Source organism: Propithecus coquereli, unplaced genomic scaffold (genome assembly GCF_000956105.1).
Source record: "Propithecus coquereli isolate 6110/MARCELLA unplaced genomic scaffold, Pcoq_1.0 Scaffold468, whole genome shotgun sequence".
NCBI classification, from domain to species: Eukaryota; Metazoa; Chordata; class Mammalia; order Primates; family Indriidae; genus Propithecus; species Propithecus coquereli.
Genome location: NW_012150485.1, coordinates 1,565,555 through 1,584,959, shown reverse-complemented (window position 1 = coordinate 1,584,959; position 19,405 = coordinate 1,565,555). Strand labels below are relative to the sequence as shown.

Genomic DNA, 19,405 nt, shown 5'->3' with positions numbered 1-19,405 from the left:
GATGTCTCCTATTAAATGGAAATGTGGTCAGGTGTGGTGGCTTAGGTGGGAGTATTGCTTGAGGCCAGAAGTTTAACACCAGCCTGGGCAACATAGCAAGGCCTAGTCTTCACAAAAAATTTTTCAAAAATTAGCCAGGCATGGTGGCATGCAACTATAGTCCTACCTACTCAGGAGCCTGAGGCAAGAGGATCACTTGAGCATAGGAGTTCAAGACTGCAATGGCTGTGACCACTGCACTCCAGCCTGGGCATCAGAGCAAACCCTGTCTCAAAAAAAAAAGAAAAAAAGAAAAGAAATGCCATCATCCAACATGAGCTACCTTACCACCGTTTCTCTTCTCTCCTTCACGGTATTTGCCTCTACACCACCCGCCCCCCAACCCCGCTGCCTTTTGTTTTTTTTTTTGGAGACAGGGTCTCACTCTGTCACCCAGGCTGGAGTGCAGTGGTGTGATCATAGCTCACTGTAGCCTCAAACTCCTGGGCTCAAGTGATCCTCCTGCCTCAGTGTCCTGAGTAGCTGGGATTACAGGTGTGTGCCACCATGCCTAGCTAATTTTATTTTTTGTAGAGACAGGGTCTCTCTATGTTGCCTAGGCTGGTCTCAAACTCCTGGCTCAAACAGTCCTGCCTTGGCCTCCCAAAGTGCTGGGATTGCAGGCCTGAGCACCCCGCGCAGCGTGTACTCATTGTTTTTTATTTCCTCCTCTCATAAAGAAAAGCTGGTTGTTTTTTCAAAACTACTCTTCCACCTGTGTTCACAGCTAAATCTTACCCTACAGGATATTCTTTTCTCCTTTATGTATAAAGTGCTTATGTAGTGACTGATGTTTTCAAACGAACTGTTCAATTACTTGAATTCTTTGGATTAGGCAGGCATAATTTAAAGAAGTGCTGATATTCCTTTCTCCTTATTCCAGAGATTAAGGTTGACTTTTCTCCTTTTACAGATTCTGAAATATTTAAAAATCAGAATAAGTGATTTCATTGTCTGCTAGGTCTGTGGATATGTGTATATGTGTGTGTGTTTTTTCATTGAACCTACAGTAACCAAGATACCTGCTGAGGATGATGCGTTGGTACGGAATGTTGATGGAATAGGTGATCAGGACGTTACCAAATCTGAAAATGGAAATCATCAGGATAGTACCCTCAAAGAGGATGTGCCAGTACACGGAAAGGATGCCATAAAGGAAGTTAAAGCAGAGCAGAATAATGAACCATGTACCAGCTCTAGTTCTGAATCTGATCTCCAGGTAATATATGAAGTACAAGCCATAAAGAAATGAAACTTAAGCAAAATTAATTCCATAAGCTCTGTAGCTTTGGATTTCAGTTGTATCCTTTGCGTAAATAAATCTGTTTACAAAATCTAAACTACGAAAACTATGATAGTTTAAAAAACACACTTCAGAACTTAATTTTATTTCAGACAGTGTTTAAGAATCAAAGCCTCAACACGGAGTCACAATCAGGCTGCAAACTTCTGGAGCTTAAGGCTAAGCAGTTCATAAAGAAAGACACTGCCACCTACTGGCCCCTGAACTGGCGTAGCAAGTTATGTACCTGCCAAGACTGTATGGTAAATATCTTATTAAGTTCAGTCTTAGTGTGTTTTATGTACTGATGCCCAAAATAAGAACATCTGAAAAATATATTTATGGAATTAGTATGGGAGTGTAGGAGACTTTCAAAAATTTTATGCTAAGCAAATTTATGAAACACTACTTGCAATCTGATTGATTGTATAAGAAAATAATTACACAATAGTTTTTACTTATCTTTTTTTTTTTTTTTTGAGAGACACAGTCTCACTCTGTCTCCTGGGCTAGAGTATAGTGGCATCATTGTAGCTCACTGCACCCTCAAACTCCTGGGCTCAAGTGATTCTCCTGCCTCAGCCTCCCTAGTAGCTGGGACTACAGGTGTGAGCCACCATACCCAGCTAATTTTTCTATTTTTTTGTAGAGATGGAGTCTCATTCTTGCTCAGGCTGGTCTTGAACTCCTGACCTCAAGTAAACCTCCCACTTCAGCCTCCCAAAGTGCTAGTATTATAGACATGAGCCACTTGCGCCCAGCCACTTATCTTAATTTTAGTAGAAAATAGCAATCTTCTACTTACCATTTTTATATCATAGAGTTGCTTGGAAACATAAATTGCTTGAAAGTTACAGTAAATCAGTGGTTTTAAAATAAAGAGCTCATAGATCATATATCTACTAAAAGTTGGGAGATTTCTGAAAGAAACTGGGGCAAAAAGAATAAGTCTTTCTGGAGGGTGGAAGGGGGAGGAGGGGTAAAAACTTACCTATCGGATACAATGAACACTACTATGGGGATGGGCACGCTAACAGCCCCAAATTAAGCATTATACAAGGTATCCAGGTAACAAAGACATTTGTACCTCCTTAATATTTTGAAATTAAAAGAAGTTCTTCAAGCAACTCTGCTAAGAGGCTTTGATTTTTCTAGGTGTTAATCTAAAAAAATTAGAATTTTAGTAATTCTCATGAAGTTGACTTTCTGAGAATGATAATACAGTTCTAATGGGGAAACTGGTTTATTTTTTAAAGAAAATGTATGGAGATCTAGATGTCCTGTTCCTGACAGATGAATATGACACAGTTCTGGCTTATGAAAACAAAGGCAAGATTGACCAGGCAACTGATAGGAGGGACCCTCTAATGGATACCCTTAACAGCATGAATAGAGTCCAACAAGTCGAACTTATTTGTGGTAAGTACTGTTAGTGGAAATTCATAAAGTTTCCTTCACTATGTAAAAAAAAATGTATAAGGAGGGCAAGAAATACCTATATATTTAATTTAATACAAAGAAAATTAAAATTTTGAATTGTATAGTAGAACCCAACTACAGATGCTTGATTTTCATATTGCTGGTATTCAGCTACTATTACCATTGAATCAGAATTACATGCTAGAATAATTACATGCTTGAGAAACCACAACTTGTGCTGTTTTGATTAAGTGTAGATGTATGGATGAAGAATGATAGAAAAATTTTCCATCCATTGAAATAATTTTCCTTGAGCACTACGTGTCATCTTTTTGAGCAAAGCATGTCATCTTTTTGACAGTTCTTGAGGTTGCTTCAGCGGTTCACAGGAAACCACTAGAGGGGAAAATATCTCCTAACCCTTAATTGTAGGCTTTTACGTTTTCCCTGCCAGCATGCCCAACTTATTTCCATGATTTCTATCCCAGCCGGTTCCACTCCCATGCCACCACCTTTGTATTTCTTTTATGACATTTCTTTGTATTTCATTTCTGTCTTTTATTTGTAACTTTGATTCATTTCCATTTCCCTTTATTAGACTAAAAGCTTTTTGAGGACGGAAGTTGCGTCTAAAAGATTTTGTAGTCCTTAAGATGCTCGTCCGTAGTATAAACTGTTGAGTGAATGAGTTTTAAAATTAATGTTTAATGAGTTCAAGCTTATTTCAACTACTATAATTCCAGAGAAATAGAAAGCCCTTTAAAAAAATCTTAGCTAATCTTTATGGGAGTAAGGAAATCTCTGCTTTTTGTGGGTTTTTTATTTTATTTTTATTTTTTAAACTTGGGTACAATGAACATTATTCTGGTGATGGGCATACTAAAAGCCCAGACTTAAGCATTAAACAAGGTGTCCATGTAACAAAAACATTTGTACCCCCCTAATATTTTGAAATAAAAAAAAAAAGAAAAAGGGTCCCAGCTATCAACATGGAGAAAGTCCAGAGAAATTGGGAACAAGTTTCTATGCAGGTTTCACTTAAGAAAAATTTGGTTTAAACGACAGTATTAACATACTGAAATGTCAATGGCAAAGGAATATTTTGTTTTGAAAACAAATAGCTTATCTTAATTTTAAGTACCTTTGTGGTTTTGATTTAGAATACAATGACTTGAAGACTGAACTTAAAGACTATCTCAAGAGATTTGCTGATGAAGGCACGGTATGTTGAGTTAAAGAATTTTAATCATAGCCCTGTAAATTTTGAATAAACTGTTTATTTGCTTTGATGATAAAAAAAGTGACTGTGCAACTTAAATGTGGCACTTGAGAGTTTCCTGCAGAGACTGCTTATAGGGGTATTGGCAGGCTAAGGGAAAATCATTAACGGGTAGTGAATCACCAAGGGTCAAGGTGGGAGTCCTTACCAACTCTAGCTGGGCCAGGAGGAATGAGGGTTGGAGTTGGAGCAGTCCCACAAGATCTGGAGAGAGTAGTTGTAGCTTAGAAGATTGGACGGAATCAGGATACTGATTCTGCTGACCTGGACCTTGAAGCATGGATTCTTGGGAGGGTAAGGGAGAAACAGCTGGGCAGGAAACATTAGAACTAGACCTATTTTCTGCGATTTTGAGTTCCATAGTTTAGAGTAGAAGAACTTTATCATTGGGGCTAAAAAATTTCTCTCGCTACTAGTAGAAGAGTCTATCCTTTAAAAGCTGACTCTAAAATGTGTAACGTCTAAGATAGGCTTCCAGATAAATTTACAAATACCTGTACTTCCCACTCCTTTCCTATTCATATGTTTGTGATGGAATTTTTTTTTTTTCTAAAATATTTTTCTATCTTCCAAAGGCAGATGCAAAACAAGATTCAACTTTTCTCTTCATGGCCTAAGACTGTCCTTATAAAGAGGAAATGTTTTGCTCTGCTTATAGCCAGATATGGGTCTAAGGGATACCCAAGAAGTTCCCCGAGACTTGCTTTCTTGGAAGAAATCTCTGCCAGGGTACTTTAGGTCATTTTCTTCTTTCTCATCAATATGGCAGGAACATTCAGCTGCTCAGATTTCTGGACAAGGTCACAGTGCTGCCTTTCTGCAAAGTGAATGGTAGACAGAGGCTAAAAGAGCCTTCTCCTAAATGGTTTTCTCGTTTTTTAGAGAATGTTCTTCACTATCATTGTGAACGTTTGCTACTTCCCCACCATTCTTAAACTATAGTTATTCTTGTACCTGCCGTAAAGGCTCTTCTTGGGTTTATGTAGACTCAAGCTTCTTTCTTCTTAGAACTAAGAATGTTCGTGGGTGTAATGGAGGATTTTGCCTCACTGTTTAACCTCTGCCCTATTAATGGACATTTGAGGTGTTTCAAATAGTGTCCAAGCACATGCTCTTGCCCCAGGGCCTGTGTCTCTGTTCTTATGCAGTTGGTGGTTACAGTGCTATTTATTAATTTTATCTTACATATACTTAAAATCACATAAAAAATTAGATATGTTGTCTTTCTTCATTTAGTTTTGAGACTTTTATTCAAAATGGTTAACGGAAAAAAAAAATCCTGTAAAATAATTTCACAGAAGTTTTTCTGAGCCAATATGAGTGACAATGGCCTGAGGATCCATAAACCCTGGAAGCCTGAGGAGTCCCGAGGCAGCCAGGTTGCAGTCTGTGTTTACATTTCAGGGAGACAGGAATTGTAGGTAAAATCATAAATCAATAAATGGAAGGCATACAGTGGTTTGGCCTGAAAAGGTGGGGCATCTTGAAGTGGGGGCTTACCAGTTACAGGTGGGTTCAGAGATTCTCTGATTTGAATTTGGTTAAAGAAATAAAGCTTTGTGTAAAGACTGGGAATCGGTAGAGAAGGATGCTTAAGTTAAGGTAATGGGGTCTGCTATCTGCCATGTGATGTTATACCAGGCAGGTTGGAAAGTAAGCCACATTATGCTGGCTGAATTTAAAAAAAAAGTTTAAGGAGATTTTATGGTTTGTAAGGCATGACTTAACCTTTGCCTTGCCTGGGCTTCGGTGCTGTTTGCAATTAGTTTAAACTCCAAAGGGAGGTGGTATGAGGAGGTATGTTTGACCTCCCTCCCCATCATGCCTGAGAACTCAGTTATAAGTTTTTCTGGGGTCCCTTTGCCCAAGAGGGGGTCCATTCAATTGGTGGGGGGCTTAGGATTTTATTTTTAGTTTACAAACTCTTTATATGCATCTTCAAGCCCCTGGACTTTGTTATTACTGGAGCCACTCTTTATGAGTCTTTGTGAAGAGAATGTTTTTATCTTATGGGATGATGTAAAAGGATAGCAAAATATGGTTTTTTTTAATTGTTTAATCCATGACATTACTAACTAGATCTTTACAAAAAAACAAATAAAACCTTAAATTGCCTTAAGGCTTGTCTACTCTGGTTGTATTTGTCCACAGGGCATAATGTAAATAAGTTTTAGATGTTCTCAGATGATGGACTACCTTTTATTTAATATGTGTATCTGATCATACAAAAAAAAACTTAGAAACTACAAATTTTCTGAAGCAAACCAATAAAATGATTTATTACTGAACTCAAGTGTTTATTCATTAGCATTTCTACTCTGCATATTGGCTGTGACCATTTGAGGACATCTGGAAACCAAAACTTGCACACTCTAATTTGTGTGTTGTTGGGTCTTCTCCCACAATACCTTTGCCAGAGACATTATTTCCTTTTACTGGCTTTTGGTGGTTAATATTTGTAACCTGAGGTAGGGACAGATCCTTCATTTTGGAACTGTCAAGTGTCATATTCATTAGCATTTTATAAGTGGAAACTCCCAAGCTGTTTAGCAAAGGACATTAGAGCTTTGAGCTGCAGGTATTTCAGGATGCATTAGCCATCGAGATCTTGAATCTGTTAGGGTCCTAATTCCTTACGGGTTTACCAGCAGTTTTACTCTTGGTGCTTGTAAAACTGATGCAGCAGCTACTGGTCTGTAGCAGAGTACAGACAAAATGTTAACATTCTTTCGCTTAGAGGATTACTAAGTATCTTACCCCATGAAAATTATTGCAAGTTAGTACTGCCATTTGAGTAGGTTTGTAGCACTTACTCCTGGGGACCAAGAGCAGGAGGTTTTCACTTTATACACCTTTCTTACTTTCTCTTTCTCTCTCCCCTTTTGCTCACAGGCATTCACATGCTCTCTTTCTCTTTTTTTTCCTTTGAGACACAGTCTCACTCCGTCACCCTGGCTAGAGTGCAGTGGCATCACCACAGCTCACTGCAACCTGAAACTCCTAGGCTCAAGTGATTCTTCTGCCTCAGCCTCTGGAGTAGCTGGGACTGCAGGCACAGGCCACCACACCTGGCTAATTTTTTAAAATTTTTTGTAGAGACAGAGTCTTGCTATGACGGGATCTCATTCTTGCTCAGGCTGGTCTCGAACTCCTGGCCTCAAGCAGTCCTCCCGCCCTGGCCTCCCAGAGTACCAGGATTACAGGCGTGAGCCACTGTGCCCGGCCCGCATGCTTGCTTTCCTTTTCCTTCATTCTCCCTGCCCCACCTGTCTTCCTTCCTAACAATAAGCATGTGTTACCTTTGTAATTAAAACATAAATTAACAAACCTGTCTCTTGTCATGGCTGGTAGACAGCTTTCCATCTGATCAACTGGCATAGACTCACTTTTGGGGTGAGCAGAGACTCCTGGGTTGTCCCAGTTTGCTTTTTTAATCCATATTTTCCCTGTGCCTTATTTTCTTATTTTTAATTTTGCTACTATCGTAAACATCTTTGTATGATGCTCTAAATCCTTTTTCTAATAAAATAGAAGGCAATTTTTTCTCTTTTTTTTTAGAGATGGTTTCACTCTGTCACTCAGGCTGGAATACAGTGGTATGATCACAGCTTACTGCAGCCTGAACTCTTGGGCTCAAGGGATCCTTCTGCCTCAGTCTCCCAAGCAGCTGGGACTACAGGCACATGCCACTATACCCGGCCAATATTTTAAATTTTTTGTACAGACAAAGTCTTGCTATGTTGCTCAGGCTGGTCTTGAACTCTTGGCCTCAAGCAATCCTCCTGACTTGGCCTCCTAAAGTGCTAGGATTACAGGCACGCCTGGCCAATTTGTCATTTTTGTTGCATAAAAGAGATTTATTAAAAGTAGTGCTTGTAATTTTTTTCCTTTTTCTGTTTACATAGCAAACATCTTTAATTTTATATACCTCAAGAAAAAAAGGTATTTACTTTTTCCCAAAGATGAATAGGGAAAAGTTTTGTTTTTTTTTTTTTTTAACCTCCTCTGCTGTTGGTAAAGAAGAAAGCACAAATCGCAAAGGAAAACAAACTTTTTTCTGTGAGTGCTTTTGCAGAGTTGGAGCACATTTCAGAAAGACAGCTGTGGTAAGGAGCATGAGCGGTGGGCTGAGGAGACCTTTGGAGTTCTCTGTGCTGGCCCTGCCACTCTTCTTTTTAGCTAATATTTACTGGGAACGTACTGCATGCCAGGCATTATAGCTCATCTGATCTTCAAATGCCCCTTTTAGATAGGTGCTGCTTTTATCCCATTTTGTATGGGGAAACTGAGGTAGGTGGTGGAACCTAAGCTTTGGACTGTTCTACCTAGCTGTTTGACTCTGAACAGGTCAGCCCCTGTGAGCCTCGAGGAACCCTTTTATACCACGGAGACAGTGTAACTAACTACACATTAAATTCTTTCCAGCAGTATCGTTTGACTTGTTTATGAATGCTGTGACCTTTTATCGCTGTAACTCCGTTCCCTTTCCTAATCTTTGCTTTGCTTTCAACAGGTTGTTAAGAGAGAGGACATTCAGCAGTTCTTTGAAGAATTTCAGTCAAAAAAGAGAAGAAGAGTGGACGGGATGCAGTATTACTGCAGCTAGAGTGGAGCGCGGAGCCTCCTCCCTCGGGCCAACGAAAATGCCACTTCCTAGTCGAGGAATAAAAGAGGCATATTTCGCATTCAGTCCCCTCTCCGTCCTCTCTTCGGAGAGGCCTCCTCCTCTGGCCTCGAGCTCCCTCCCTTCTCCTTAGCCGCAGTCGCCACAGTTCCATGCTGATTTCACGCCCAGCATCCTTTACGACTCAGCTAAATGCAACTCATTCCACAGACTTCAGCCCCCACCCCAGTACACACAGGGTTATTTGCTTATATATTTTAAGATGTTTGATTTGAGAAAGCAAATTGGTTTTTTTTTTTAATGATTTGTTCTTTAACTCCCAAATACTTTGCCACAGAGCTGTTGCCTGCCAGGCCCTCCTCTGTAGGCATCACAAGGTACTCTTCCTGTCAGCTGGAACCTCCACAGGTCCCTCACGAGCCCTGTGATCGTGCTGCCTTGGCTCAAAGCTTCCTCGGGCCCGTCTGCTCCTCCCACGTGCCTGCTCTCTGGGGTTTGGTCATGGCTTAGAAGGGATCTCGGAACTTGGTTTCTCTGGGCCCACGGCCAGAGCAGCCAAGACCGATGGTTTTCTAGCCTGATGTCCCTCACAGGCAGGGAGATTGGCTGATGACAGGGTTGAGGAAGCAAACCTTTGTTGCAGATTTTACTAATAAATTTAAAGTGAAATTTTCACTCATGATTCTACTGGCACTAGAATACTAGAATTTCAGTACTGTAGCGCTCCCAGGGCTTCCTGGATAAAATCTGCCAGTATACTAGTCCCTTTTCTGCTGCCTAGAAAACAGACCGGGTATCACCCCTGTGAAATCTTGGTGGTTTACAAAGTCCTCTGGATTTCTTTATATTATCAGGGATATTCATAAGCATATATTAAAAATGGACCTATTTTGATATTGTTCTATTATGAAAATGTTACTAGAGCCCCAGTAGATTATTATTTTTCCCTTTGAATCTGTGCTGAAGAAAAAAGATACTGACTTAGCTTACTTGATGAGCAGGGCAGTGAGGGCCCTGTCTTGGAGGAGACAGATTCTGTGGAAGAGATTCCAAACAAGGCCCTCAGCTGCACGAGTGAGGTTTGTGTGTATAAAGGTTAGTGTCCACAGCTGGTCCCTGGTGACCGTGAGATCTTCTTTTGAAGATCCTCATGAAGTGTTGTATAAAACCCCGTATCTGAGGGGAAGTCCTTTCAGTTGATCTGAAATCTCTTTAAAACCTCTCAGTCTATGTGGAAAACACCTTTTGATAAATACAGAGGCCTCAGTTGCTCTTTCCCTCTGGAGGAACAAGGCCTTTCCTGACCGTAGGTGACATACTTGAGGTGTGTTACCGAAAGCATTTTAGGCTTTGGAGCCGCGCATGTATATTACTGTTCTTTTGTGTCCAGCAGTTGTGTATCCGAGTGCCCACCAATCCCTAGACAAGGTGAACTTGGCCTATAAAAAGTCAAGGCCTCAAAGAAATGGTACAACCCATGTTTTCTGGCGTTCAGCCTCTTCGAGATCCCCGTGAAGAGCGGTGTGTGGCGCTGGAAGGGCTCGTGGCTGCAGGAGATGCCCATGTGCCCTGAGCCAGCCTTGTGGGGAGGACTCGGCTGAAAGGCTCAGGGTGTCTTTGAGGCTGTTTGCAGTCAGCAGCTTGGGAACGCTTCCAGGTCGGAGTGTGTGTTGAACCCCTTCTGCAGCGCTGCACTGTTCGTGTACCATCATGTCCTGAAAGTTTATATTTTCTCAAATGTCTGATTTAACTACCAGAAAGTTCCTCACTTCCTATCACAGGTCAGGACCAAGTCTCAGAGGTGATGTGTTTCGTGCAGCACAATAGTCCCAATCACCCCAGTGCCGAAGGGCTTGTTTTATGAAAGGTACTGTTCCTTCTTTCACATTAACCAGAAAACCTCTTTTTTTACCTGTTGTTCACAACTAGTTTTCTTATGACTATATTGGACCGTCTCTGCTTGTAGAGACTGATTTTGGCCAACATGTGGCAGTTGATATTAATGCATGTTTTATGCAAAACAAAAATATGATGTTAGTTGCTTGTAAGGAATTCTGGCATTGTATGTGCATTTTTGTAGAAATTGTTACTGGACTTATAATTACATACTTAACTCCAATCAGGTTTCTGTAAAATTTCAATAAAACCAATTCAAAATAGTTGCTTTTCAGATTGTTTTTAGTCACATTTAAGTCTACACAGCCTCCCCCTGCAGGTCATAAGACAATGAATATAGCCGGCCACAGTGGCGTGCACCTGTCGTCCCAGCTACTTGGGAGGCCGAGGCGGGAGAATCGCTTGAGCCCAGAAGTGCGAGGCTGCGGTGCGCCTTCATCATGCCTATGAGTAGCCACAGCTGCCTCCAGCCTGAGCAACACAGCGAGACCCCGTCTCTTTGAGAAAACAAGAAAAGAAAATGAGATAATGTGAGTATATTCTAACTGGTATTCCCGCCCTGGAGTCCTGTTCTCCAAGCAGAGGCACTAGTTCAGGGTGTCGCAGTTCGTTATTCTCCTGCTGTTGTGTGAAATGTCTGATCTGAGGTCCCCTGAGCAGAGCTCCTTCACCACCCCTGGAGGGAGGGGCCCTAATTCCTGCTGGGGCCTAGTGGACGGCACACAGAGCGAAGGGCTGGGTGGCGGCCAGTGTGTTCAGGAAGGGCCGTGCGCAGAAGGCAGGGCAGGGAGCCCACAGCCTAAGGAGCAAGTGAGCTCCACCTACACGGTAGCCATTATGTCCAAAGTAAACATAAAAACAAACCAAAAGCCAGTGTAGAGGCCCATCTTTGGCCTCCCCCGAACTCTTGCTTCCTTGAAGGTTACAGACTTGGGGCATCACCCTGGTGAGATAAATAAACTTAGGTGAATGGAGCATTCTGTATAGTCCTGGAGCTGCTCATACGGCTGAAAACTCAACACTGCATGATCATCAACCCCAGGGGAACTGCAGTGCTCCCAGCTCCCTTAAAGGACCCTAGTAGAGCAGAAGAAAATTAAAAGAGCAGTCTTGTGGTTAGAGGACCAGGAAGTGGCCTAGGCCAGCCCCCCACTGAAAATAGTGCCTTCTGGGGAAGGTGAGAGTTACGGGAAACCAACCTGGCAGAACTCCTGGGAGCCAGCAAGGCCACCTCCCAGTTGGGTCACCTTGAAGCCGCTGCCAGATGCAGCCTTGGTCTGAGGGGGCATCCAGCACCAACCCCTACTGGCCCCTCCCTTCTGCCCATGGACCAGTGGGCATTAGATAGGTGTTCGCTCCATACTTCCAATAACAGCATCCTTCAGTGGGAAGAGGGCTGAGAAGTCACCCAGCCCCATCTCTCAGGACGGGAGTCCCTCCTTGTGCAGATGACCCTCACAGGGCACCTGCACTGGTCTTGTCTGGTCAGCTTGCACGCCTCCATGCTCTTGTGGGCAGTGCCCTAATGTCCAGCTAGCTCTCCGCCCCTCCACCCCTCATGTGGTTGATAGATATCAGCCATGCCCGTTCCAGCTGCGGGCACAAAGCCTGTGAGTGCCAGGGGTGCCAAACTCAGGAGGAAGCCAGTGTCCTGGCAGACAGAGGAGAGAAAGAAGCCAGGTCTTTGGTGATTCTGGGCATTGAGCCACTGCATCAAGCCTTGCCTGAAGCTTACACAACTAGTAGACTGGTCCATAGCTGAGAACACTTGTACAGGTCCCTGGCTTCTGCTTTTGAAGCCTAGTGGCAAAGTACTTACTACCTCGCACAGCACTCATTCCCAGCTCTCCCGGGCCCTGAGGTCTTTTCCCATGGAAAAAGGCTGGAGGCCTCTCCCGAACTTGTCCACTAGCCTTCCATCCACATCTTTGCTCTGGCCTCTTCCCAGTGTTTCCTCCGTGGCAGGAGTAGGGGGCTGTTCACGGTCCTCTCTGACACCTGCGCAAAGCTCTGCCCTGACTCCCCACTGGGAGACCCCACTTGGGCTTTTCCTCAGCCATCTTTCCTCCTGCATGGGCCCACGGTTCCTGACACTCTCTTTCTCTCCCTCATGGCCCTGCCTGCATCCTGGCTTTTCTCCTCTTTAAATTTTTTTTTTTTTTTGAGACAGGGTCTTGCCCCGTCGCCTGGGCTAGAGTGCAGTAGCATTATCATAGCTCACTGTAGCCTCAGACTCCTGGGCTCAAGCGATCCTCCTGCCTCAGCCTCCGAGCAGCTGGGACTACAGGCTCGTGCCACCACGCTTGGCTAATTTTTCTATTTTTAGTAGAGACGGGGTCTCGCTTTTGCTCAGGCTGATCTCTAACTCCTGGCCTCAAGCAATCCTCCTGCCTCAGCCTCGAGAGTGCCAGGATTACAGACGTGAGCCCCCGCGCCTGGCCTGGCTTCCCTCTCTTGCCTCCGCCTTAGGCCTGAAGGCCCCTGGACTCAGCTGCCCAGCAGTGCTCCGAGCCAAACGGGAAAGATCCACAAGCAACTGTATGTTTGGTCTCCTGTCACTCGAGGTGCGGTTCATGGAGTGAGGGAGGCCTCTGGGTGGGAGGGTGCTGGGTGCCTTGAGCCCCTGGGGTGAACAGTGGCCTGTGCGCTGCATCTCCTTCCGTCCCCTCTCACCCAGGGGCAACTCAGTTCCCGCTGTAGGAGGCCAGCTCAGGCACACAGCGGAAGGGTGACTATCTCCAGGTCACAGCACCCCATGTGTGGGACAAGGGACTTCTCACACACCCCCAAGGACAGCTGGCCCCAGTTAGCAGGCCTGGAGCTGCTCACAGCATGGGGCAGCATCCGGGGAAAGGAGCTCTTTGGAATGATGGACTCGCCTCTCTACACAGCTCACTCACAGAGGCTGCAAGTCAAAAGTCACTAATTTCATTCCCCAGGGGCCCTCCTTGGTCCATTTGCAGGTCAAATGCTGCTGACTGAGGACTCCTGCCCAGTGTCCCCTCTCACTCAGGGACCTCTTCATTATGGGTGGGGAAGACTGGACCCATCGTGATGTGGTTAATCCTCAAAGCGCCATTTCACTTTGGAACAGCACGGGCCCCGGTGGTAATAATGTATTTGTGAGTTTATTTGCTTAATATCTGTGTCTTCCCCACTGAACCATAAATTCTGTGAGGTCAGGGACTGTCTTTCCTGCCCCTTATTAGAGCGCTGGGGCCCGGCAGCCTTTGGGAGGCTGGGGGCTGCTGCATGAGCCCCCACCCAGACTAGCTGGGAGGCTGCTGACTCCCTGGAGCTTGTGCTGTGTGAGCCGCGGGGACAAGAATGCATCAAAGCCATGGTCACCAGGGGAGACCGCAGTGTGCGTGACGACTTGGAGTCCTAGTAGGAAACTGTGGGCACGGAACCGCCACAGCCGCAGCCTGAGGCCTTCGAAGAGGAAGAGCTTGGGAGGAACAAACGGTTTTGTCACGGCACAGGACAGGCTGAATGAGGAGCAGGGGCCGAGTTGGCTGGAGGTCCCCGCTGGGCATCTGAGGGGTGTGCGGATAGGTCTGAGGCCCAGGGGTCGAGGCTGGGGTAGGTCCTCAGGAGTTAGCAGCATCCATGGTGACCAGCAACGGAGACGAATGAGCCCTTCTCTGGGGAGGACATGACAAGTGAGGAGGAAACAGGGCCTCGAACAGACGCCAGGGAACAGCGGCGCCGAAAGGACAAGCCGGGAAAGAGGAAGCCGAGATGCAGGTTGAGAAGAGCAGCCGGATGGGGAGCCAGGAGCCCGCGCTGCAGGACCCGGGGTGTGGGGGTGGCAGTGTGGCAGAGTCCGTGAGAGGAAAAGGGCCCGTGGAGACTTAGGTAGGTTTTAAGCCAACTCAGAAACGAGACGGGTAAGATGAGTCCCCACCGCCTCCCCGCCGCCGCCGTTTTAGTTCTGATAAAGCTGATTTCGGGGAATGCAGCCTTCTCTGGTGCGGGTGTCTGGGAGCCAGCAGATGACCCCACTGGCAGGCCCCCTCCACGCGGGGCAAAGTCCAGGGGCCCTTGTGCCAAGCTCCCTCTGGCGGCTGGGGACACTCCAGAGCTTATGTCGTCTTTGGGCAGCTGGTTCCTAAGAGGAAGGAGGGAGGGAGGGGAAGGATGAAGGCAGGGCAGGGCCTCGGGCCTGTTCCTAACTCACCAGCACGTGGCCCAGAGGACAGCGAGGTCTGCAGAGAGGCGGGAGCGCTCCCAGGTGGAGGGACAATGTGGCTGGGCCCAGAGCCCCATGACAGTGTCCACTGAGTTTAGCAACATGAGGGTCATCAGCGGGTGACCTTGGCTGGCGCAGTCTCCATGAGTGGAGGGACGGGGTGTGGACTGCAAGAGGCCAGTGGGCGAGGGGCCGAGGAGAGGACAGGGCTGGTCCAGGCGGTTGTCTGCTACGGATGGTGACACTTGGGCCAACTCAGATTCCTAAGGTGGAGCCACAGGTGAGAGTGGGTCATGGATAAGCAAGGGCCACGAGAAGACGGAATGGGATGGGACAGGAGGGTGGACTAGGCCACCAGGCAGGGCGCTGGAGGACAGGGGAGGGTGTGGTCTGAGGCCCCAACGTGGGGTGACTCCCATCTGAAGGACTTTGTTTCCCAGAGAGGCTGGAGAGTGAGGAGGGAGCTGGGGGCAGCTCAGGGAGAGGAGAGGGGAGGGCAAAAGTGGCCCCAGGGGGAGCAGGGCCAGGTTGACCCCAAGGGCCAGGCACGCTGAGGCCACAAGAGGCTGGGGCCATGCGGCTGTCCTCGGTCTGCCAGGGCCGGGCCCAGCACGGGAGATGGACGTGTCCACTATTTATGGGCAGAGTTTGGCCAGGAGGATGGGTGAGAAGTTGAGTCAGGTGAGGTGGCTGACACCCGTTCAGGGCAGAGGCCGGAAAGACAAAAGAGAGGCGTCTGGGAGCGCCCGGCAGGAGGTGATCTGGCCTGAGAGCAGGAAGGGAGGTTAAGATTTCAAAGGTGGAGCCCTCTGGGCCCAGGGGAGGGCTGTGTCACGGAGGAGGGGGCTGGGTGTGGCCCAGGCTGCTACCAGGGTGACAGCAGGGCTTGGAGAACGGGGACGCTGAGGCTGGAGCCAAGGCCTTCAGGATGTGAGGGGAGTGACTGGGGGTGACAGAGGGACACCATCGCCCTGCCCTTCCTGACCCGGAGTCCACGGAAGGAGTGAGAGGAGCCACCTGTCGGGAGAGGCTGAGTGGATGTGGCGAGCTGGGCCTCAGCGGGGCAAGAGGCGGGAGAGGAGGAGGAGGAGCACGAGGAAGGGGTGGTGGCGGTGCAGGGACCATGGCAGGGTGGGGAAGCATGGGTGGGGTCAGGGACCCCCCTGGGAGTCCAGAGGGCTGAGTGGGTGACGCAGGGGAGTGGGAGTGGCAGGCACAGGGGACAGTTAACTGCAAGGTTGCAAAGAGCACAGTCCCAGCAGCCCCTGGGTGTTGGTGGGATGCTGGGGGGACACTGAAGTCTCTCTGGGGTCACCTACACCTGGACTAAGGAGGGACTCCTCAAGGGTTTGGGTGGCTCTGTCAGAACATGGAGAGATGAGAACAATTACTTTTAGTTCGGTTGCAGAGGGTAGGGAGGCATTTACGGTGCATCTGATAGAAGATTCCAGAGATGGAGGATACTCACCAGCTAGATAGGTTTGAGGGTCGGGACTTCAGAGAGTACCAACGTCACCAGGTGCCCGCGGACTCGCAGCAGCCCTTCCAGGCAGGTGTCGAGGAGGAGTTCCTCTACTCGAGAACGGCAACAAGAAGGCCCGTTGCCCAGGCTGACGTGAGGACTGTGAGCAAACACAGAAAGTCCCAGCCAGCGCCGAGTAAGCGAACCGAGTCACCTCTGTTTTAAGGACGAGGAAACTGAGGGTGAGGGGCTGTGCCACAGGTCCCACAGCCAGGACCTCGCCAGCAGGCCCCCGCATAAAGTTTCTGAGGATAGGTATCTGTCTGTTTTGTCTGCTGCTCCATACGCATAGGCCTTGGGAAGAGTGGACTCAAGAAATATTTCCTAGTGTGCCGAGGAGAGCTAAGGCCCAATGTGGCTAGGGAAGAGCTCCCTGAATTTGCTTTTCCAGGGATAATCCAGAAGTGCAGAAATAAAAGTTGATTTATGCAATTTTCTTTTTTAGATTTTTAAGAAGTTCACCCACAAAAACCTTGGATTTTATCTTTACACTCCTCTGTTAAACCTAAGATGGTTACAAAATGTAAAGAGATTATTCCATAGTGAGGCATGAGGAGTGAAATGCTAGGACAGAACTTACCAGTGCAATGATGAAAACAAAATTTTAAAATAGGAGCTATTTTATAGCAATTTTTAAAAATGAAAACGAGAAAACTTCCCATTTTGCATGCTTTTTCAGAATCCTAGACTCTAGATGATGACTCCATTTCCCTTTTAAATTGAAAAATATTAATAAGCCTGAGTTTAACAGAGAAAGCAAGCTCAGAATGTAAGTCAGGTCTCTGACACTTGGAGGTCCTGAATAGCAGGACACATCCAGGCGCCTGGTTCACCGGTGCTGTGCTAAGCTTCCTCTGGAGACCCCTGTGCAAGCAACTTTTTGCTCAGATTTGTAAAATGAAATCTCTCAGAAATGTTTCAGTGAAATAAAAAATAATGAACTTGATGATTCAGAATAAAAGTGTGATTTCTAAGAAAACTATGATGATAATAAAAATTAAATACCTTTGATTGAAACCTTAGAGATACAGAGGACATCAAGCTAGAAAACTCCCAATCCTACCCTTGAAGGGTACAATCACTTCTCTACCTGAAGACCGTACGCTACACTGCTAAAACAGACTGTATCCAACTCAGCAGGTTCTACACAAGCCATTTATTTGAAATGCCAACTATATGTAGGATAAAGTCAGTGTTACATGCTTATCAGTAACAGTAGAAAAATAGAACCAGTGAAAACCTCTGTACAACTGCAATGGTACTCAAAAGAGAAATGTATCGTTTTACAATGCTTCACACAGACGAATTCAAGTTTGGAGGTACCTAAATAAAAATACTATATATTTCTTTAAAAATCACTATGTACAATTGAAGCGTAAACAAGTTTTACAAAGTACTGGTTATGCAGGTTGTAGAAAACACTTGCATAGGACATGAAATCAGTTTAAGAAAAATTTCTGAGCCTTTAGCATTGAAGGCACTTGACTTTATACCAGTAACAGCACAACCACAAGAAAATGCAATGTTATACAAGATGTCGCCTCTCTGAAGTACAGATGTGGTACATACACAGCAAGTGGAGTTCAGGAACCCTTAACTTTCAGCCACCTGATCTAAGAGCAGGATTCCATATTGCCTGACCACGTAACTCAGATACACAGTCACGTGCAGGTACATATGATGATGACTCTTCCAGAGCTTATCTGACCTCTTAGAACTCACATAAACACACAAACACAAGATGTTATTTCCAAGACACATACTTGCAAGTAATCTTTCTACAGAAACGGCCACAGCATTATAATATTCAGAATATGGAAGATTGACACACACAGTCTGAGGGTTTTCTAGAGGAAAAAACAATCAAAAGATTGCCAATATGGTAACTACATAACAGCTATGGCCATCTACAGGACAAAAAGACATTTCATAAAACGTTGTTCATACAACAGTGTTAATGGAAAACAGTAAAACACCTTTTAGCAGAGTGCATGGTAATTCTTTAGTAAGATTATTTGTAATGAGGTTTTAAAGTAAATCACTTAGTAGGCAAAGTAAACCGTTGCAGAACCGGGAATAGCACCCATCACTGCTGCTTTGATAGTAACTACAGAAAGCTGAAACTCAACCAAACAATTAAAACAAAGTCAAAGAAGCATTTCCCTTTGAATTCAGTCCTAACATAAAAATATGAATGCTTCTGAATTAATTGCAAAATAAGTATCTTACAAGTATTTCATGAAACATATTTTTCCCTAAAAGGCAAATTCAACATTATAAGAAAATATTTATTTTGCTGGGGAGCTACTGAGAAATGTTAACCCTTCGACCCGTCAGAGACTGACGCACGGAGGTCAGCTTTCAGGGAGCGCCACTGCTGCTGCCAAGTTCGCCGCTGCTTCTCTCTGTTCCGCACCATCGTCTCAGTTCAAATGTACAGGTATTATGCCCATTGCTAGAACTTGAACAAATCAAAAGAAAACCCAATAAAGGATGACAAGTGTAATAAAAAAAAAGAGTTTCTGAGGAAGCAAAAATGAGAGTTAGGTAAAGTTTCATAGAGAATTCTACAGAAAGATGTGAATATAAAAAACTCACTAACAACCCTTAAAGCCTAATGGGTTATTTAAACATCAGGCTGGCTTAGGTCCAGGGTTTCTAGAAATAAAGCTAAAGGGGGCATGTGAGAATGGGTGTGGAGAATTTAAACAATGTTTTCGATAATTTTTGCCTTTAGTGCTGCTATTTTTTTCCCCTCAGGAGCTACAGGTGACTCTGAACTTATTCACCAAGATCACAAAACTAAAACAATAACATGGGAGAAAGACCAACAACATCTTTAAGAGACTTGAATCTTTTCTTTCCGCTCTAGCATCTGGGTGGCAGTTCTCTAACCTCAATACAGCTGGCACCGGAAGTGGTGATTGTCTCATAGGCCTGATTGTCCTTGGCCTCAAAAGGAGATCTGGTATTTTTGTGATTTGGTTCTCATTAAATTTCCATACCAAGTAAAATGCCAGTTCCCATGGCCTAAATTTTATATTATACATATAACTTTTTTTTTCTGAGAGCAACCTCGCTCAGACTTCACATTTATCTTAGTACAGCATTAAAAAAGATTTAATATTATAGATGGGTTCAAAAGCCAGAGG

The 19,405-nt window shown here is 45.3% G+C and overlaps 1 protein-coding gene across 1 annotated transcript in view; it reads left to right on the top strand.

Annotated features, from left to right (window-relative positions):
* UBR7 (ubiquitin protein ligase E3 component n-recognin 7 (putative)) overlaps nt 1-8,706 on the top strand; it is a 16,753-nt gene extending 8,047 nt beyond the window's left edge. The window contains exons 6-10 of the mRNA XM_012655221.1: nt 1,050-1,258; nt 1,435-1,584; nt 2,578-2,740; nt 3,901-3,962; nt 8,533-8,706. Coding sequence (XP_012510675.1) covers nt 1,050-1,258; nt 1,435-1,584; nt 2,578-2,740; nt 3,901-3,962; nt 8,533-8,625 — 677 coding nt within the window. The 3' untranslated portion in view covers nt 8,626-8,706. The remainder of the gene's footprint in view (nt 1-1,049; nt 1,259-1,434; nt 1,585-2,577; nt 2,741-3,900; nt 3,963-8,532) is intronic.
* The last annotated feature ends 10,699 nt before the right edge of the window (nt 8,707-19,405 follow it).